Source organism: Geotrypetes seraphini, chromosome 1 (assembly GCF_902459505.1).
Source record: "Geotrypetes seraphini chromosome 1, aGeoSer1.1, whole genome shotgun sequence".
In the NCBI taxonomy this organism is placed as follows: Eukaryota; Metazoa; Chordata; class Amphibia; order Gymnophiona; family Dermophiidae; genus Geotrypetes; species Geotrypetes seraphini.
Window position 1 is genome coordinate 1021592 of NC_047084.1, and position 22419 is coordinate 1044010.

Genomic DNA, 22419 nt, shown 5'->3' on the forward strand with positions numbered 1-22419 from the left:
CGACCTGTTCGATGAGTCTATCGAAACTGTTACCAAGAAGCTGTCGGATCATGAAAAATCCTTTCAATCCATCCTACGGCCCAAACCCAAACCTCAACAGTCTCGACCTTCCAGGCCACCCCTGATTTACCAGCGGCGTTACATGCCCAGACAAACGCCCGCGGCGAGACAGCCTGCGAAGAGACAACCCCCCCAGAAGTCTCAGCAAAAAGTCCAGCCACCCGCTGTACCTAAGGCTCCCCAGCCCTTTTGACGCCCCTCCCGGGAGCATAACCTCGGCCTCTCCCATAGGGGGCCGCCTCCATCTTTTTTACCACAGATGGGAGGCCATAACCACGGACCTATGGGTCCTCTCCATCATAAGAGAAGGATACTCTCTTCAATTCCACCGGGTCCCCCCGGACCATCCTTCAAGAGAGTATCCTTCAAGCTCGACGCAGACCGCCCTTCTTCTTCAGGAAGTCCAAAACTTACTTCAGCTTCGGGCGGTCGAGACGGTCCCGTCAGACCAATTGAACCGAGGGTTTTACTCCCGGTACTTCCTCGTCCCGAAGAAAACGGGCGACCTGCGACCCATTTTAGACCTTCGGGCCCTCAACAAGTTCCTGGTCAAAGAGAAGTTTCGCATGTTGACTTTGGCTTCTCTATACCCCCTCCTCGAGCAGAACGACTGGTTATGCTCCCTGGATCTCAAAGAGGCCTACACTCACATCCCCATTCACCCGGCCTCCCGAAAGTTCCTCAGATTTCGGGTGGGAAATCTGCACCTACAGTATCGAGTGCTACCATTCGGCCTATCTTCGTCCCCCAGAGTCTTCACAAAGTGCCTGGTGGTAGTGGCCGCAGCACTCAGGGACAGGGGTCTACAGGTCTTTCCATACCTCGACGACTGGCTCATCAAGGCCCCGTCAGCCCCAGAGGTCACTTCGGCGGCCTTGGCTACAACCTACTTCCTCCAGAATTTGGGCTTCGAGATCAACTTCTCCAAGTCCCATCTACAACCCACCCAGTCCCTCCCCTTCATCGGAGCGGTCCTGGACACCACCCGACTCCGAGCATTCCTGCCCCGGCAACGCATGGAGTCTCTTCTTCATCTCTGCCAGTCGGTGATCACTCACCAAACCATACCGGCGAGACAACTGATGGTGCTCCTGGGCCATATGGCCTCCACAGTACACGTGACACCCTTTGCCAGACTCCACCTCAGGATCCCCCAGTGGACCCTGGCATCACAGTGGAATCAGACATCCGATCCACTATCCAAACGCATCGTAGTCACACCTGCTCTTCGGCAGTCTCTACTTTGGTGGATGACCTCTTCAAATCTATCCAGAGGTTTGCTGATGCACTCTCCCCCCCATCAGAAAGTTCTCACAACCGATTCGTCGAATTACGCATGGGGGGCCCACCTGGAGGGTCTCCGCACCCAAGGATTCTGGACCAGTGCGGAAAGACTACACCAAATCAATCTATTGGAACTCAGAGCCATCTTCAATGCGCTCCAAGCTTTCCAACATCTACTTCACGACATGGTAATCCTCATTCGCACAGACAATCAGGCTGCCATGTATTACATCAACAAGCAAGGGGGCACGGGCTCGTCCCTCCTTTGCCAGGAAGCTCTACGAGTCTGGGACTGGGCGGTGCGCCACAACGCCCTACTCAGAGCAGTATACATCCAGGGGGAGAACAACGTCCTAGCAGACAAACTAAGCCGTCTGCTACAACCGCACGAATGGACTCTCCATTCCAACCCCCTTCACCAAATCTTCACGCAATGGGGGACGCCTCAGATAGACCTCTTTGCGGCTCCCCACAACGCCAAACTGCCTCAGTTTTGCTCCAGGATCTACACTCCTCATCGCCTCGAGGCAGATGCTTTTCTACTGAACTGGGGGAAACGATTTCTATATGCGTTCCCACCATTCCCGCTGATCCAGAAGACTCTGGTCAAGCTGAAACTCGAACGGGCCACCATGATTCTAATAGCCCCTCGGTGGCCCAGACAACCTTGGTTCTCCCTCCTACTTCAACTCAGCAGCAGGGAACCAGTACCACTTCCAGTGTTTCCTTCACTACTTACTCAACATCAAGGATCACTACTTCATCCCAACCTGCAGTCTCTCCACCTGACAGCTTGGTTCCTCTCAACGTAACCCCTCACCAATTCTCACAAGAAGTGAGGGAAGTCTTGGAAGCTTCCAGGAAGCCCGCCACTCGACAATGCTACTCCCAGAAATGGACCAGATTCTCCTCATGGTGCGTTTCTAAGTCAAAGGAACCTCAACGAGCTTCCTTATCCTCCGTGCTGGACTATCTCCTGCACCTATCTCAATCTGGGCTCAAGTCCACATCCATACGGGTCCACCTGAGCGCTATTGCGGCGTTCCACCAGCCTCTACAAGGGAAACCCCTCTCGGCCCATCCGGTGGTCGCCAGATTTATGAAAGGACTCTTCCATGTTAACCCTCCTCTCAAACCACCCCCAGTGGTTTGGGACCTCAATGTAGTCCTTTCCCACCTCATGAAGCCCCCGTTTGAACCACTCAACAGGGCCCCTCTGAAGTATCTCACCTGGAAAGTGCTTTTCCTTGTAGCCCTTACGTCCGCTCGCAGAGTCAGCGAACTCCAGGCATTGATGGCGGACCCACCATTCACAGTATTCCACCATGACAAGGTGGTCCTCCGCACTCACCCGAAATTCCTGCCTAAGGTGGTCTCCGAATTTCATCTCAACCAATCCATTGTACTTCCAGTATTCTTCCCTAAGCCTCATTCTCACCACGGAGAATCGGCCCTTCACACTCTAGACTGTAAACGTGCCTTGGCTTTCTACCTGGATCGCACCAAGCCACACAGAACCACTCCTCAACTTTTTGTCTCCTTCGATCCTAACAAGTTGGGAAGACCCGTATCAAAGCGCACCATCTCTAACTGGATGGCGGCTTGTATCTCTTTCTGCTATGCCCAGGCTGGATTATCACTCCCTTGTAAGGTCACAGCCCATAAGGTCAGAGCAATGGCAGCCTCAGTAGCATTCCTCAGATCAACACCAATCGAGGAAATTTGCAAGGCTGCCACCTGGTCCTCGGTTCACACATTCACCTCACATTATTGTCTGGATACCCTCTCCAGACGGGATGGACAGTTTGGCCAAACAGTATTGAAAAATTTATTCTCTTAAGTCGCCAACTCCCCTCCATCCCACTGAGGTTAGCTTGGAGGTCACCCACTAGTGAGAATACCTGCCTGCTTGTCCTGGGATAAAGCAATGTTACTTACCGTAACAGTTGTTATCCAGGGAAAGCAGGCAGCTATTCTCACGTCCCACCCACCTCCCCTGGGTTGGCTTCTCAGGCTAGCTACCTGAACTGAGGAGACACGCCCGGATCTCCGGGTAGGAAGGCACCGGCGCATGCGCGGTGCGGGCATCTAGAAACTTTAAGTTTCTACAAGCAACACGTGCTTGTGAGACGTCCGTACCGGGGCTCTGTCTGATGACATCACCAGTGTTCCCGCTAAGCTGCGTTGACGTGCGCACGCGCACAAAATATTACCTCGCAGCGCACAAGTTTCTCGTCACAGCGCACACAGTGTAGAGCACAGTTCTTCAACCGCCGGTCCGCAAACAAAATCTTGCCGGTCCGCGAAGGATTCGGTCCCCGCCGCAACGAAAGGCCGGCGTCAGCTGACTTGCAACTTCCTGTTGCAGTCGCTGTGCCGGGACTCCTGCCTTCCACCGCGTTTGCCTCCTGCCTTGTCTCCGCACCTCCAGACCAGCAGCGGCAGCTGTGTATGCTTTTAACTTCGGCACAGAGCTGCCCCTAATCAATAGTTTAGCGCGGTTTCATAAGGCAGCCTCGGGGCCTTTGCTAGGCCGGCCCACATCGCATCATCGAAGCGGGCCGGCTATCAAAGGCCCCGAGGCTGCCTCATGAAACCGCGCTAAACTATTGATTAGGGGCAGCTCTGTGCCGAAGTTAAAAGCATACAGAGCTGCCGCTGCTGGTCTGAACTCTTGGGCCGCTGAAGGAGGGCAAAAAGCAGCTGTCCTGGAGGTTTCCCTTCCTCTCGCCTTTACAGGTTCCTTTTTTCCACCTTTTTTTTTTTTCCTTCAAACGGCAACGGGCCCCAGCATCGACATCAATCAAGTAAGTTCCACTGTCAATCAAGCGGTTCTGCTCGGCCAAAGCTTCCCCTGTGACATGAGCCACCCTCAGGGGAAAGAAAGTGACCCACAAAGGTGAGGGGAAGGGGGGCAGATGATGGAAGTTGGGGGGGGGGGAGAGAGAGAGAAGGGGCAGATGATGGAATGGAGGAGATGAGAGAGAGAGAGAAGGGGACAGATGATGGAAGTGAGAAGAAGGGAGAGAGAGCAGAAGGCAGATGGATGTCAGTTGAGAAGGGAGAGCAGATGCTGAATGGAAGTGGGAAAAGAACACATACTGGATGGAAGGAGGAGATAAATAAAGGGGGAAGAAAATAGTAAGATAATGGAGGGGTGAGGGAAAGGGGTGACAAGCTGTGTGTAGACACAGTGAAAAGAGGGAAACGGGACTAAATAGTAAGAAAGAATTTAATTTAGATGGAGGCAGAAAATAGAGAAGGAAGACCAGAGAAGAAAAGGGAAGAGAGAGCAGAGAATGATCAGATCTGAGTGGAGGAAATGAGAAGAGAGATATGCTAAAAACCACAGGGGGGAGGGAAGGATAGAGATGCCAGACCATGAGGGGAACAGAAGGAAGATGATGGATGCTAGACCAAATTGGGGGGTGGGGGGGGGCAGGAGGAGAGATGGCAGGGAAAGACAGACAGTGAATGGAAGGGGCAGATGCTGGACTGAAGAGACAGAGAAGGTTATCATGCTGCTGTACCGGGCCATGGTACGCCCTCACCTGGAGTACTGCGTCCAGCACTGGTACTTTAAGAAGGACACGGTACTACTCGAAAGGATCCAGAGAAGAGCAACTAAAATGGTTAAGGGGCTGGAGGAGTTGCCGTACAGCGAAAGATTAGAGAAACTGGGCCTCTTCTCCCTTGAGCAGAGGAGATTGAGAGGGGACATGATAGAAACATTCAAGGTACTGAAGGGAATAGACTTAGTAGCTAAGGCAGGGAGAACGAGAGGGCACTCTCTAAAGTTGAAAGGGGATAGATTCCATACAAACGTAAGGAAGTTCTGTGGTAGAAAGCAACATATTTATTTGGCTCATAACTTGCTGGCGCCCGATATTTTTAGCTCACAGTGAAAAAAGTTTGCTCACAACACCCGCCCGCTTAGAGGGAACACTGGACATCACCCACTAGTGAGAATAGCTGCCTGCTGTCCCTGGATAACAACTGTTACGGTAAGTAACATTGCTTTCTGACCTGGTTGTTGATACTCTTCTCAAGCCTAAGAAGTCGTCCATGGTGTCAGCTTATGCTAAGGTGTGGAAGGCCTTCCAAAACTGGTATTCCCAGGACCAGGTGGACCCTTATTCAGCTCCAATCTCGCTAATTCTTGCCTTTCTTCAGGCTGGTTTGGATAAAGGCCTCACTGTGGCTTCTCTTCAGGTCCAAGTGGCCGGGTTCTCCTGTTTAGATCCCAGGAGCATCGGTCTTCCTTGGTGTCTTGTCCTAATGTTGTTAGATTCTTGAAAGGGACTCTTTGTGTCAGACTGCCAGTTAAGCACCCTTTCCCTTCCTGGGATCTTAACTTGGTGTTGTCTAGCCTTACCAAGGCTCTTTTTGAGCCCCTTCGGGATGCTTCCTTCTTGGACTTGATGCTCAATACCGTTTTTCTGGTTGCCATTACGTTGGCGCATCATGTGTTGGAACTGCAGGCTTTGTCTTGCCCGAGACCCTTTTCTCCGTATTTCGGAGGTGGGGGGGGGGGGTTCCTGCCAAAGGTGGTTTTGACTTTCCATGTTAATCAGGAAATGTGTTTGCTTGCATTTCAACCGACAGTTTCCAAGACGCAGGATTGATCGCCTGTTGAAGAAACTGGTTGTGCGCAGAGTTTTTCTGCATTATCTGGAGGTCACAAATGAGTTTCATGTCTGACCATTTGTTTGTGTTGACTCATTCAGTTAAGCGGAGCATTCCTGCTTCCAAGGCCATGATTTCCAAATGGAGCCATAGGGCCATTTTGTCAGCTTACATTCTTACTGGGATACAGTCTTCTGTTTCCATCAATGCACATTCTACCAGAAGTGTTGCTTCTTTATGGGCCAAAGCTAGAACTATCTCCCCTGAGGAGATTTGCGGAGCAGCATTGTGTCACGTGGTGGTAAAACAGGACTCCACATTTGTGTCCTTGATCTTAAAGGTCGGTGCAACAAGCCTGCCCTAGCTTTTTGGAGGACTGCTTTTGTACATCTCTACTGTCTAGAATGTCTTACCTATTGCATTGGAAAAAAAGATTATGTACTTACCCTGGTAAGCTCTTTTCCAGTAGATAGGTGAGACATTCTAGACTCCCATCCTGTCCTTTCTGTGCCTGCTTACAGTTTTCAGTCTGTTTATGCTTCTCCAAGCTGATTCTTGGATGCCTGTCAGCCGTTGAGGGCTGGGAAGAATTTGTTTATATGTTTCAATTTATTGGGGAGCAGTTTCTGAGCTCCTTTGAAGCCTGTGTTGGCACTTGATGGTACACTTTAGTTACTTTTGAGCAGATCACTTTGTTTAAGCCTATTGCTTCAGGTGCCTCTCCACGTATGTTGGGTGGCTCTACGTGCTTGGGTCCTAACTGAAGGTAGAGCTAGAGAGCCTAGTGAAGTACAACAGAGATATCCGGAGTGGATTCCTTCTGCAGCAGCATGCAACTATGGGGAAATAACCCTACTGTCTAGAATGTCTCACCTATCTACTAGAAATGAGCAGGGTAAGTACATAATCTCTTTTTATATTGCTATCTTTGCTACCGTCACATCTTGTCTTTTGCTAGGGGTTTATCCATTCTGTCTTCTTGAATCCGTTAGATTCCAACTCCATTCCCCAACTAAGCTCATTTCTTTTAATTCCAGGTGGCCTCACAAAACACAAATATAATGTTAAACTGACAAACAGCAACAGTTTTGGTGTTTGTTTATTGCACACTTCTGAGCTCTGCTTTGTTCTCTTTTTTTTCTGTTGAAGGCAGTCTATGACTAGAGTCCCATATGTGGGAATTCATCTATTTTCTTGTCCTCAGAGAAAATGCAGTTATTTAACTGTAACAGATGTTCTCCAAGGTCAGCAGGATAGGAATCCTCACAACCCACTCTCTTCTCCAAGGTGTTTTATTTAAAAAAAAATTTGCAAGACAGCAGCAAGCGAGAAAAGTCACAAATGCTTGGTGAGATGCTTCCTGTGTGGGCTCTGTCAGATGACATCACACACATTGATGATTCCTACCCTGTTGTCATTGGAGAACACATGCTAGAAGTGAGTAAATATATTTTCTGTTCAGGACCATTTTTTCAACACAATGGCCCTGATTCTGCAAAGTGCCGACCCAATTTTAGGCAGCTGTAGGCATCCTACAGCTGTCTAATTGGCCAATCGGGATGCACGTTTTTTAAAAAAATGCTCTCCAGACAGGCCGCCTATATTGAAAGCGCCTCCGGGAGCCTAGGGAGGCCCGCTAGACGCCTAAGCTCACCTAAGGGCCTTAGGCGAACCTAGGCGGCCCTACACATCTCCCTAGTACAGGAAGAGACGCTTAAAATGTAGGCCAGCAAAATAGATCTCCCTGCCGCAATAAGTATAGCGGCCGCCTGTCCGATCACCGGCAGGAGGGTGCCGAGCCCCTCCTGCCGGAACCCCCCAAACTCCCAATCGCCAGCAGGAGGGTGCCCAACCCCTCCTGCCGGAAAGCCGGACCCCCTATGGACCCCCCATGCTAACGGCTTCCTCCCCACGCTAACGACTTCCCCCCCCCCCACGATGACTCCCTTGACCTCCCCCCATCTAACCTTTATATGTTGACCGGCTAGACGGGGCTTGCTGTTGTCCAGCCGACAGGCCCACCTCGTCGAAATGAGACGGTCCCGGCCCATCCCTGCTAAGTCTAAGGCCTGATTGGCCCATGTGCCTACGAGCTTGGGCCAATTAGGCCTTAGACTTAGCGGGGATGGGCCAGGAAGGGGCGGGCCCGTCTCATTTTGACGAGGCGGGCCTGTCGGCTGAACGGCAGCAAGACCCGTCCAGCCGGCCAACATTTAAAGGTTAGTTGGGGGGGTGGTTAGGGGAGTCATCGGGGGGAGAGGTCGTTAGCATAGGGGGTCCGGCTTTCCAGAAGGAGTGGTTGGGCACCCTCCTGCCGGTGATTGGGAGTTTGGGGGGTTCCGGCAGGAGGAGTTCAGCACCCTCCTGCCGGCGATCTACAGTTTCGGGGGGCAGGAACGGCTTTCCGGCAGGAGGGGTTCAGCACCCTCTTGCCGGCGATTGGACAGGCGGTCGCTATACTTATCCCTTGCCGCGATAAGTGTAGCGGCCGCCTCTACTCTAACCCGATTCTCTAACCAGCGTCTGTAACATGGACGCCAGTTACAGAATCGGGGTTAGTGTAAGCCCGATTCTGTATAGGACACCTCTCCCGGGCGTTCTATACAGAATCAGGGCCAATGTGTCTCTAGTTTTTTCAGCATCCTAAACTTGTTCATTTTTTTTTTTTTTTTCAAGATGCAGGCAAAGTTTATTTAGAACAGATTGTTGTGTACAAACCAGAATACAATGCTTACAGCGAGAATCACAACACACCAATTTCAATTCACACAATATTTCTATTCACCATATAAAACAAATACTTGTTCCATTAAATTTTTGGAGTGTTATTTTGCCTCAGAGAGAAAAGTTTGAAAATTCTGCATTCCGTTGTATTGGAAAGAATAATTAAGTGCATTATGTCATGAGTGTTCTTGGAGAAAGTAGTGTGTGTTCCTTTAACAGTGAAAATACATACACTACATGTAGCTAAAGATAGCAGTGAGCACACAGGAGAAGAGTTCATTTTGCAATGTCTGTGTTCTCCATGACACCCAAGATGGGTAATAAAAAGAGCCTTCAACAATAACCATATTATTGTTTTATGCCATGACTTTAATCAGAAATTTTATGATAACAATGCTTGTGCTGCTTGCTATACTAGCTTTTCGTAGTCCCTTTTACAGCACGCGAGACTTTAGTGCTTGGGTAAAGAACCAAACTAGCTTAGTTCTGTAATGATTGTATAACCCTGTTGCATGCTTTTGACTATCACTTGGACTTTTTCATTTCTTTTATTTCATTCTATATAATCTAATTCTTTTATTTATCAGATATTACAATGATGGGAAATATAGAAAATTGGATGACCACAGGAGTAGAGATCACAGGTCAAATCTGGAAGGAAACATAAAAGACAATAGGTCTCATTCAGAATATCGACTAAACTCAGATCATCATTCCAGCTCAGAGTACAGCCATCAGAAATCAACTAGAGATTACAGATATCATTCGGACTGGCAGATGGACCATAGAGCTTCTAGCAGTGACCCTAGGTCACCTCTGGACCAGAGATCTCCTTATGACTCTAGATCTCCTTTAGGACACAGATCTCCTTTTGAATATTCATCTGATTACAAAAGTACACCAGAGCATATATGGAATAGCCGTAAAACATAACAAAGACAGATGATCTGTCTGGACCTTTCTGTAGCCATATTCAATAAACTAACACAGTAATTGCCTTACATGACTTGAAAGATAAGGACTGAATCTGCTGTCAGCAGTATTGTTGCTTCTTTCCAGGATGCAAGGTCTGTTGTTCCAAGAAAGAGAAAATTATTTTTGTATTTAAGGTTTATGCTGCACTGTGCTACAAATATTGTGGCATTTTTTTAAATAACAAGAAATGGAAGATGTTTACTATTACACAGACCTCAACACTGCCCCATTCAGACTGGATCTTACTACAGAACTTTTCATACCAGAGTGGTCTTTAGGCTGACCTTGGTTTAAATAGTGTTTGTAAAGAAACCTTACACACTTGACCTGTGATCATGTTTCAGAAAGGACTAGAAAGGTTTTTAACCTTTGAAGAGCACTCTTAAGGACTTTGCTCACTTTCCAAAGCTACTTGTTTACATTGTACACAACGACCACCTTGCCGCTTCTCATCACAAGCTTGAATATTTAAATTCTGTACCTACAACTGTAAGATAGCCAGGAGTGTTCCTGTTCAATCAATTGTAATGCCTTTTTACAAAATAAACTGCTGTAAATTATTATAAATAAGTCAAATGAGCTTTCTTCTTTTCTCAGGCATTTTTTTTCACAATTCCTTTCCCCCACCAACTCAGGCCTTTTTGTCACTAATATGAACACTCACATCCATGTGTAACTTTATTGTCTTGATTAAATCACTGTTTGGAATGTACAAATGGGGAAAGGAAATACTTTATTCCATTGGTGTGTCCTTCAGTGCTCTGTTTTTATAGGATATTTGATTAGATATTAATATTTTTTTAACAAAGTGTCTGTGTTGTGCTTGTTCTAGTGATGAGAAAATATGTAACCTTGAAACTTAAGCAGTTGAAAGCCAGTTTTCAGGTGCTTTGGTTTAATAAGAAAATAATTTCTGTTTGTGAATAGTGTTCATTTTCCAAATCAGTCAATTTATTGTAAATCCATTTGTTTTCCCTTTTTTCAATATGGGCAATAATGTCTGATGTGCTATGCAGGCCAGATAAATTGATGGACTTAATAAATTGTTACAATGCACATTGAGATTGATTGTACATAGATAACTTCTGTATATGACAAATTAAATTTAACAAAAAACAGTGGACTCCTGTAATTTTGTGCTAGGATTTAGTGCAAAATAAATAACTTAGGCCATTTAATCATAATTGCCATAATTAATATAGGACTCCTTTTACCAAACTGCGGTAGAGGGTTTTACCGAGGTAAAAGCTCCGATGTTCATTCAGTTCCTACGAGCATCAGAGCATTTACCTAGCTGGCCCATATTAAAACTCATAGTCAGTATTTATGGAGTGTTAGATACAGAATTCCTTTTTATCATTTTTAATTGTTCCTCTGCATAAAACAAATTAACTTCCAGGATTGAGGACTAGATGCACTAAAGTCAGCAATCGTAGCTATTCCTGTTTTCACGGCTTTAGCAACAATCGCTTTTACCGACCCGATTCACAAAACTGCTCACTGTGTGTTTTTCCCTTTGATCACCCATTTTCCTATCCTTCATGCAAATTAGCTAAAACCCCATGCAAAGTAGCCAAGCGATAGATGTACTAACATCGCTTGGCTATGCAAAAAAAAAAAAGATTTTAGTATTGGAAAAAAAACCGACAGGTCTGCCCGATTTTTTTTTTTCCCAACGACAGATATTTTGCGTGTGTTACACATGCAAATATCTGTCCCATTAAAAAAAAAGAAAGAAAAACCCCCCACTGTTAATGACTGCCCTCCCTAATGACCCCAGAAGAACACAGCACTGGGAATCCCTCCCCCCTCCCCATCACGAGAGAGAATTGGCAGGATGGATGCCCGCTTCCTCCTGCTAATGGAGGCCCCTCCAAACCATCCCCTACCCTCTCCCCATCCCAAAAAAGCAGGAAGGATGCCTACTCCCTCCTGCCTGAAACCCCACTCCCATACCTTTGATAGACATTGGGGGCTGGAAAGAAGCACGGTTTCTCCAGGTCTGAGGCCTGCCCATCAAAAATGACGGACCCTCCTCTCCCCGGTGCACCAAATCAGGGCCTTAGGCCCCTCTCCATGCATGACATAGCATACATAGGATGGAGCCCAATTCCCTGATTGGCTCAGTTGCCTAAGGCCTTGGGTGGGGCCTTAGCTACTCCCCATGCATCAAATGGTGCACCAGGGAGGGAAAGGCCTGTCATTTTAGACGGGCATGCTTCGGACCTGGAGGGGACCATGCTTCCAGCTCCCAATGTCTACCAAAGGTACGGGAGGAGGTTTGGGGGAGCATCCGGTGACTGGAGGGAGTGGGCATCCCTCCTGCCTTTTTTTTCTCAGGATGGTAGGGGATGGTTGGGGAGGTCCAGGACCAGGTGGGGGCATTGCACAGGAGTATTTGGCCAGGCAGGAGGGAGTAAGAATCCCTTTTTCCATTTTTGCTGCTGTGGGGGAGTTGCAGTGCCGATTCGTTAAGGGGGGCGTTGGGGAGGGCCATCAGCGCTGGGGGGCTTTTTTCTTTTTTTCTTAAATGGGACAAATTGTGTGCATGTAACAACGCACATCTGTGCCATTAAATAAAAGCCTTAGCAGTGACAGGAGGTTGCTTCCTCTGTCACTGCTGTTAGGGCTCTGCACATGTGTCAATCGCTCAGTGAGCGATTGATCTGTTTTTGCATGCAAATGATTCACACTTCTGTGCAAATCATTTGCATGCAAACTTAGTAGCGCATCGATTACTGGTTCACAATCGGCCAGAGAATCAGCCAACAGGGATCCAGCCAGTATTACCAATTATCTTTAGTGCATCCAGGCCTCAGTTCTTTAACTTCAGGAGATAATTTAAACCATTCTTTTTTTTCAAAGGTTCATGTGTTACATGAAACCATTCCAAGTAAATGTCTTATCTGCTCTTTAAAAAAAATCCTCCAGTGCTAGAGATCTTCCTGCATTATAAATCAGCTCCATCCATACTGCCAAAGTGCATAAATACTAGTTGAGTGAGATTTATGATTTGCATAATAGTCTATATTTTTTTTTACTTTAGGTTGCAGTTCCTTGAAATCTTGTCATTTGAGTTGGTTTTGATTTTTGTTTTTGCAAATACCTTTAAACCTTGAAAAATATATTGTCAAATTTGTTTAATCGTTGTACAATTATATTTTCTAAAGGTAGAAATCAATAAGCACTGCAATTTATTACATTGATAAATTTCATTCATTTCATTTATATTCCACTTTCAACTAAAGCAGGTTACATAAAAACATGCAAAATATAATAAAACAAATGCATATAAAACAGTAATCACAATGATACAATTCAAACAATTCTCATTTCATAAAAGTTTGTACAAAATAATGAGCCTTCAAATATTTCCTGAACTGGAGAACATTAGCACGTAACTTAGACCAGGGGTCCTCAAACTACGGCCACTGGGCCTGATATGGTCCTAGGTCATTTACCCGGCCCCTGCTAAAGAGTTTACTGCTCCTAACCATTGCTGACTTGCTCCTTTGTGGCTTTCTCACTATAGGGCTATGCAGTTCTTACTGTTCCTCATTGCATGGGGCCAGTAACCCCCGCACGTGAGCTGGACGGCCAGACACATAGCGCTGACATCACACTTCCGCTGAGCAATCCGCTGAGCACATGGGCTGGTGTGCACAGCCCTGTTGCTGCTGGATTTCTTGGAAGTTTGGTACGGCTGGCTGTAAACTTTTGACATTAGTGAGTTGCCGAATATTTGGGCTAATTTATTGCAGGGGCTTGATAGTACTTAACTGAACATTCCAAACTTCAGTATGCTGTTTCGGCTCTTTTTGGGAATTCCAAATCTCATTCTGGCGCTCCAATAGCTTTTCTCAGTAGTTACCATCTACTTCTTTCTGCAGGTGTTTGGGTGCTTTGTCGTGATCCCCCATACTATCTGTTAGTTTTTTTGCTGCTCCAGCATCATTAGCGTCAGCTGGGAGGACACAGTCACGTGACACGCTGGGTCCAAGAACGTGTTTGTTAAAATTGTTCTTCATTTTAAATATTGTATTGTTCTTTCATGGGGGTTTTCTGCACTACAAATAAGATAAGTTCAGTGTGCATGGGAATTCATTCATGGATTGTTGTTTTTTTCTCAAATTATACTCTGGCCCCCAACAGTCTGAGGGACCATAAACTGGCCCCCGGTTTCAAAAGTTTGAGGATCTCTGCTTTAGACTCTCAGGAAGCTAATTCTACAGTATTGACCTTGCAATGGAAATAACAAAAGCATGGGTCGCAACATAGTGATAATCCGATGTAAAAGGCACAATTGTGAACCATTTCTTTTCTGCTTAATGGATATTTTCAATAAAGGGCAATATATTCTAGGAATACAAAGAGGTAAAATCATAAAAGGCAAAGGAAGCTTATATAGGACAGTAGCAATCAAATCGACATTGATTTAAGCATCCTTGTGTTACAGTAGTAGTAAGAGGCAGACAGGCAGGATAGGAGGTATTTAGGAATAGAACATTTACCCTCTTTTCTACAAAGCCGTGCTAGCGGCTGCCATGCGATAACAGCCCCGAAGCCCATAGAGATTTAAAGGGCTTCGGGGTTGTTGCCACGCGGTTTTGTAGAAGAGGGGGTTAGTCATTGTAATTTAGGGAGGGAAGGTAGGAAGTGAATAGAGAACAAAGATTGTGGTCTTACCCGATCCAACAGTTTATTTTTCCTGATGTGAATTAGGTCTGATTAATGATTATAGTTTTTTGAGAATGCACATATCCCTGTGTACAAGGAGCTGGCATGCAGACCTCAACCATTTTGCAAAGCTCACCCTAGCAGCTGTTATCCCGCCTAATTCCCCCCTCCCCAATCTCTTCCTTTGAGCTTTCAGATGGTTAATTTAATCATTGCAGCATAAAATAGGGAGTTAGGCATCAGTGAGCCGTTTGTTGCCTCCAGCCTCTTCAGCTCGGGATGACAGTTTGCAATTCTGCTGACTGACCAGTTATGAGTCATGTTATGGGTTATGAGTCAAATATTAAAAAAATCTGACAGCCAATGTAAAACTGTTAAGTTTATGACATGATGAGTGGTACTGTAATTGGTTAGTGTTTGTCTTTAGTAGGTCTGTACCCCACACAGAAATTTTTGGAAAGTTATCTTGTCTTCATGCCTGGCCAGCCCTCTTTATAGAGAACAGGAATATTTAGATTGAAACGTTCAAGTTATAGCTATGTTATGTGTTATATGTAAAAGTTTTTCTCATTTACCATGTTTAAAGTTATACTAAAAAAAACAGTTTACCAATATTAATACAAGATCCTCACAGGGTAAACCACAGAACTTATTAGCCTAAGTGAAGAAAAAGGTCTCAAAGCACCACACCAAGGATCATATGCTTTTCTCCTTTGGTTATCGTGGTGATGGGTATCTTTCATAGACCAAACAACCTTCACATTAATATTGCTGTCAATTACCAGCTTTTTATAAACTTATTGTTACAATTTACTTCTTAAAATTTTTGGCATAGTTCTTTTCAGCGGAACAAATCCGAGCATGCCCAGAATTTCAGCTTGTTCTATGAACTCATATTGTCCGACGGGACCTGTTTCCCCACATCAAATCGGCTTCATCAAGGTTTTAAGGTCGGGTTTTAGCATTCAGGCAACTTTATAGTACAAGCTGAAATTTTGGGCATGTTCAGATTTGTTCCGCTGAAAAGAACTATGCAGTTCTGGCAGTAGAATCAACAAATAATCAAGCTACAAACCTGAGATAAGTAAAATCTCAATGCTAAATCAATTACACTTCTCCCTCCGTATTTGCGGTTTCAGCATTCACAGTTTTGATTATTCATGGTTTTTAGCTTGCTGGCTCCTCCCCCCAAATTACATCAGCTTGCATAGAGAAATCGCTCATGCCAAGCGTTTACAGAGAAAATTGCCGATTCCCATTAGAGAATGACACGGTGGCGGTTTACCCGCGGCCACCGCATTTTAGCCGCGGGTCACCCGCCGAAAACGGGGAAGAAAACTAGCAGTCGCTGCGGCGACGGGGACAAGGCCATTCACCGCCCGCGGGGCGGTGAATGGTCTTGTCTCCGCAGTGAGGTATCAAGGATCGCGCGGTCCCCGCAGCCACCGCCCGCCCGCCCGTAGCATTTAGCCAGCTCCCTCCCTCCACCTCACCTTAAATTTCGAGTTTTCCGGCTTCCTTTTTTCCGAGCCGCACGTGTTCAAAAATCCGTGCACGCGCGGCTGCGCGAGTCAATCAATCTTCTCCTCTGACGCAACCGGAAACAGGAAGTTGCAGGAGAGAAGTTTGATTGACTTGCGCAGCCGCGCGTGCACGGATTTTTGAACACGTGCGGCACGGAAAAAAGGAAGCCGGAAAACTCGAAATTTAAGGTGAGGTGGAGGGAGGGTGGGGGCTGCTGGACCATTCTTCATTACTTTGCCATACTAATTCCATTCTATGTTAGGTGCCACGGACTCAGATTCGAGTCCTAGCGATGATGAGTTAAAGATCCCAAAAGAAGCCAACTTCTAAATCCAGTGGTTAGAGCTACACTACACTCCTTGTGACCCTGGGCAAGTCACTTAATCCCTATTGCTTCTGACACAATGGGCAGTTCCAAAGACCAAGACTGGCCAGTGTCAAAGACAGGATGCTGAGCTTGATAGACCCTTAGTCTCCACTGTTTTTAGTGATCAACAAAGTTCTATGTTTCTATAATCACCCTAATTCTGTTATCATTGGACTAGATATTCAAAATGATTTAAATGGCCAGGACAGGCTCCTGGCTGTTCAAATCATCTGTCCAGGGCTAACCAGGCATTTTCAATCTTCATGTTCAGCCCAAATGGTGTCACACAATTCAGCAAAAATACCCAATGTTGTTCCTCATAATTTAAATATTGCTCATAGAAGGAACAACATTGGGTATTTTTGCAAATGGAAGTTGGAGGGTTAATTCCCTTGAAACAGCCAATTGAGTGAAACATGAATTCATGCTGGGACACAAGATAGGTTGAATTTGTTTTGAATTTAAAAAGAAAAATGATCAATGAAGAATACTATAATGGCAAGAAAATATAATGATAAAACAGCAACTAATTTTGCCTATTTTTATATATTAAAAAAGTACTACATAAGGTGAATGTCCATATTGCTGTCTGTTGTTCTGCTGAGCACTGGCATTGAAACAGCAAAATGCATTTATTGCATACTTGTCCTCTGTCGGAAACATTATGGTGGTATATTAGTTGTGTTAATAAAAATTTATAAACAAAGCCCTGCCAGCTGAACATCTCTTTCTCTAGTTCAGCAGCAGGAACTTTGATTTATAAGAATGGAATACGCTAAATATTAGAGTACTAAGGCTTATATGGATGCTGCGGAGACGGTGACGGGGCGGTGAATGGGATGGCAGTGGCGGTGACGGGGCGGTGAAAGGAATGGCAGTGGCGGTGACGGGGCGGTGAATGGAATGGCGGTGCAGAGGATGGTGGGCTGGGGACGGGGACAGATTTTTTCCCCGTGTCATTCTCTAATTCCCATCACTTTCTTCATCGTGTTTTGCCTCTCCTTCAGGAACAGACCAGGTCTCCCAACATGTTATTCATGGTTTCACTATATTCACAATGGTTTTTAATAGAAAACAGCGAATAGCATATGTAAAAATTATTTGTGGTTTTTCTGTATTTGCGGTTCTGTTAATCCCCTATCACTGCGAATATGGAGGGAGAAGTGTATAATTGCTATTGAGGCATTTGACATTTGAAGCTGTAATTTGCTTAAATTTCTCCTGCTATCACGAATATTAGTTGGGTGTTTGATTTAATAATAAGTTGTGAAATTGCAAAAATCCATAAAAATAAATAAATTATTTGAAAAGCCAAAAATATTAAGAAGTAAATTGTAACAATAAGTTTATTAAAAGCTGGTAATTGACAGCAATATTAATGTGAAGGATGTTTGGTCTATGAAAGATACCCATCACCACGATAACCAAAGGAGAAAAGCATATGATCCTTGGTGTGGTGCTCTGAGACCTTTTTCCTTCACTTAGGCTAATAAGTCCTGTGGTTTACCCTGAGAGGATCTTAAGATTATACTAGCCAACACTCATTTTGGTGCCTCAAATGTTAGACCTGGTTCTGTGTATATTTGGCCTGCTGATTCCAAAAATGGCACCAGTTTCCTCCTATCAGCTCTAGTTTTTTAGATACAAAACATGTGCCATAAACCATTCTTCACTCTACTTGCCCATTACAAAATCAGGATATTTTAATGTAGTGTTTAAATTAATATCTTTTAAGCATGAAGGAAACATACTAAAAATTAAAAGAAAAGTATACAACATGAATATCTACTTATTTCATACCAAAAGCACAAGTTTATGATACAAACTTTCCATTCATTCAACACACAAGAAGCTCCTTTGTAAGACTTCCGAGAGTGGGATTTGCCAGGACAATCCCGCATAAAATTCCAACAATAGTCTTGTCATCGTGTACATCCCATCTTCTTTGGTATCTGGCTTTCATTGTTTTTATGTCTTGGTGAAATCTTTTGCCTTGCTCTTCACTTAAGTCACCAAGGCTCTCTGGTACAGATAATGGACTTTAACACCCATGTTACAGCCAAGCCTGTTGAAATGAAAAGAGTGTATCCTCTACTAATTGTGTGTAATTATCTGCCTTCTTGTTGCCAAGAAAGTTTTCACAAGAACAAATGAAGACCAGGCATATAATTCAATTTCATTCATTGATGCTATGAAATGTGGGTCATTTATAAGTTGTCTGATATGTGGACCATCGAAAATTCCTGCCTTCAGTTTTCCATGGTAAGTCCAGGTAACATATGCGCTATGTATTCAATGAACTGTTTTTATTCAAAGCTTTTACAAATTGTTTCATCAGGCCTAGCTTTATATGTAGTGGTGGCAATATGATTCTATCCCGTGATACCAAAGGTTCATTGATTACATTTTGTCCTCCAACCACCATATATTCCCTCTGAGGGAAATCTTTTTTTGCCAAGTTTGGCTCTACTATCCCAAAAGCATATCTAAGAAACTAGAGCTGATGTGGTCTGTCCAATGCAATTTTCTGAATTAGCGCCCCAAATAACCCCAGGAATAGGTCAAAAACCTAAGGCATCAATAATTTTTTTGGCCTGTTTTATGCTGCCACCATAATGAAAAAAAACACTTTCTCCTCTTGATATTTGGGTTGGGGAGGGTGATAAATCATGACTGCCCAGTTTTAACTCTGTACTAGTTGATCCCATGATAAACTACTGATTGTGATAATTATAAAATGTATATGGTATTGGGCTTTTTCTTATGATGATAACTGACTGAAAACCCAAGAAGTTTACTGGGAAGAATTTGTGATAAGTAAATCATTTTTTAATGAATTAGATACAGGTTGTGTTGTAAGAAATATCACATTGTCACATGAGTGAAGTGATCCAATGGAGCCCCACACAAAAACAACTCTCCAGCTTTAGTAAAACTTGAGAGTTCATTGGGCATGTATGCATGTCTTCTCACCTGCAACTGTCATGCTATTTTTCTGCAGTGCTTAATGGTCACACTTTCTGGTGTGCCCCATCAGCTCATATCTGGTATTCAATTTATACTGGTTTTCTTTTATTATTCAAGTTTATTGTTGAGTAAGCTTTGTCACTGTTATAAGGTGTCTCTTTTTCCTGGTAGGCAACCTCAGGTTTTTTGATTGATGTAGGTTCCTTTCTTTTTCATCAGCTCAATCTTGGCCTCAGCAGGCTTCAGGCACTAGTATTTCTAGTGCAATAGGTGTGTCATTATGGACGGACTGGTAATATCCCAGTGCCCACGAGCCATGCAGAAAGAGTCCACTCTGGCTTTAGAATCCCTCCTACTTCACCAGAGGGCTCTGCTGCCCCTTTCAGGTTTTTCCTATGAGCCTCAAGGAGTCTTTCTGATCTGCTCTGCTTATTTCTTTATTTTTGTTGGTTTATTTTGGTCTTTTTGTAGTCTCTCTGCTTCATTTCCGTGCTAAGAGCTCCCCTAGTTGAGGGTATAGTTCTGCCTGCGTGCAGGAGAAGCAGACCGAGGTCTGCAGCTGACAGGCCAGTCTGTGATACCTGTTGGCCAGCCTGCATAAGCATTTTTGAAGCTCGGGCCTTACCTCTTGTAGCATTGCTCACCTACTGCATTGCAGTAGCTTAAGTGCAGGATGTTAGCATCCTTAGGGAGCTTAGCAGGGTCTCACAGGGTGCCAGCTACATTTTGCCTCCCCCATTTTTGGGTCTGCAGGGATTGGAGGCTCATCGCTAAGACGACATTCAGTTGTGATGCATTGATTTCTTCTCCCAAATCCAGCTACCTTTTGGAGCTGAGGCAAAATGCAGCACAGCTCACAATGAGTGAGGTTGTTGCAGCCTATGTGGGAAAGGGGGGTTGTAAATTTTAATTGTTTCTGCTTGTTCCCTGATGTTCCCTCACCTCCAAAATCCTAGAATTGCTACTTTTTCAGTTTTATTTTAGCATTTTAGTACTTGAGCTTTTTGTTGTTGTTTTTTTGCGCCATAACGCTGCCATGGTGGCCATCTTGGATTTCCCAATCCCCCCCCCCAAAAAAAAAAAAAAAAAAGTTCTCCAGAAACTCCAAATCACCTCATTTGCCTCATAACTGGCAGGGAAGGAGTCCTAGTGCTTTTTTGACCCTAATTCATGCCAGGTGTGCGCTGGATGGCCACCTGAAGAGCACCCTTGTGCCATGTGTCATACCGCATGTGAGGGGGCAGAAGCGGTCAGCTTAGCCTCCCCTTTTCTCTCTAGGGCTGAAGAATGGGCAGGTAGCCCGTTGGTTGGGGCTATATTTCTTTAGGAGCCACAAAATGGTGGTTGTCCGCATGGTCGCACAGCCCAAGAGACACAAGTTGGAGTCCTCTATAGGAGACTCAGTGCTGCCTAGTACAGCATTTTCTCAAGAATGTTGATTTGATGTGGAAAGCCTTTCAAGGCCTGACAAGGTTCTAGGGGATCTTTCTGAGGAAAATACAGCGGGTAAAGGGTCTCTTAACTATGCCCTTGCTGTCTCAGGATGCATCCTCCCTGTCAGGAAATGCAGGATTGCAGACAGGTACATCTGCATTAGACTATGTGATGGCCCTCGATCATGGGGATGATCCCACAGTCCTCTGCTCTGCTCCTCCTTGACTCTGCTGGATATTATTACTGATTCTCTAGGTCCTCTAATCCAAAATTGACAAATCCCAACAAGAGAACATGCAAGTCTTTGTTTCGTGACTAATTCTGCATCAGGAGAATAATCCTCTTGCCGTTTTCAAAATTTTGGATTAGTGGGCCTATATCTTTAAGTACTGGGAACCTTATTTGAACCTGCTGCTGGAAGTAGCAACAATTGAAAATTTTGGCGTCTCTGTGCTCAGGGACCAGTACGCTGTGGTACAAGAGCTTCACATAATCATTTGGAAGCTATCAATTTTTTTTCTAACAATTCCTGTTGCTGTTAGCTGTTTGTGCTTGGTAGGCAGTTCAAGCGTAGTGTATATACCTAGTTTTTAACCTAGAGAACTTTTCTTCTCTATAGTGGGTTTATTTTTTTCTCTAGGGGTTTTCTGGGTGGAGCCAATGATTAGCAATAAACTCCTTATAGGCGGCTGTGTCCTCCTGGAGTATTTAGACTTTGAGGCTTATTGTTTAATTTGACTTTCCTCAGCTGCTATCTTGCACAAATAAGAAGGCACATTTATTAAATAATCTATACAATCAAGTAGATGCCTTGACCCTATACAATTTTGTTATACTTTCAGAGCAGAACAGATTTGTTCTTCAGTGAGTTTCTTCCCCATACCCCTCCTTTACATGTGTGAAGGGACCATCGCCTGTGTTGGAACAAAACTGAAGGGGGCAGCAGAGCTCTTTGGTGATGTAGGAGGGATTCAAAAGCCAGAGTAGATTCCTTCTGCATGGCTCGCAGGCACTGGAATAGTACCTGTCCATCCAGAATGACATACCTATCTACTAGAAAAGATATTAGCAAGGCTATCTTACTGACCTGTCCCAGAAAAAAGTTTGGCTTTAAGTATTCCTGATGTTGCAGTAGCTTTTCATAATCGATTCCTCATTTGTGGTATTTAGTGTCTGGCACCGAATCATGATCTCTCTCGTATTTTGTGTTCACAGATGTCGGAGAGGCATTTGTGATTATGAGAAGCAGTATGAATGAATTTTTGATGCAGATAAGACTGGTCCCATCAACTTCAGCATTGGCAGTACCCAGTTCCGTGGCTCCCAGACCTGCGTCGACCACTGGTGACATTGATATTGAGTATGTCTTGGTCACTCTTGGCTTTGAACATTGATAGAGGATTTGTCTTCATCAGCTGTCTTTCACTTATAGACTGTGGCATGTCACCAAGAGCATCAAGGTATTGAGATCACCCATGTGTTCAAAGTGCCCCATTTGCAAGTACCATGCAGTAGTCTCCATGGAGCTGAGATCTAGCTCCCAATAATGCCGCAAGCAACGCAGGAGGATATTGTCATTCCAACTGTGATACTCCTGCCTTGTCGAACGCAGCCTTTGAGAAACAGCTCTTGAAGAACTTTGAAGAGCTGATGGAGTACTTTGGCATTAGTGTCAAGGCTTGAGATTTATTCACTTCCTGCTGCATCAACACTGAGTTCTTGAAGGGGTTTGGAATCGATGCCAACTTCCTCGGTATCCTCAGTGCAGCAGAATTCCCTGA

The 22419-nt window shown here is 44.9% G+C and overlaps 1 protein-coding gene across 6 annotated transcripts in view; it reads left to right on the plus strand.

Moving 5' to 3' along the window:
* CHD1 (chromodomain helicase DNA binding protein 1) overlaps positions 1 to 22192 on the plus strand; it is a 621819-nt gene extending 599627 nt beyond the window's left edge. For 5 of the 6 annotated variants that reach the window (XM_033962744.1, XM_033962661.1, XM_033962975.1 and 2 more), the window contains one exon: positions 9282 to 10787. In XM_033962744.1, the coding sequence (XP_033818635.1) occupies positions 9282 to 9627 (346 nt within the window). In that variant the 3' untranslated portion in view covers positions 9628 to 10787. Of the gene's footprint in view, positions 1 to 9281; positions 10788 to 21853 lie in introns of those variants that run through there. The other variant, XM_033963070.1, reaches the window with a different exon arrangement.
* The last annotated feature ends 227 nt before the right edge of the window (positions 22193 to 22419 follow it).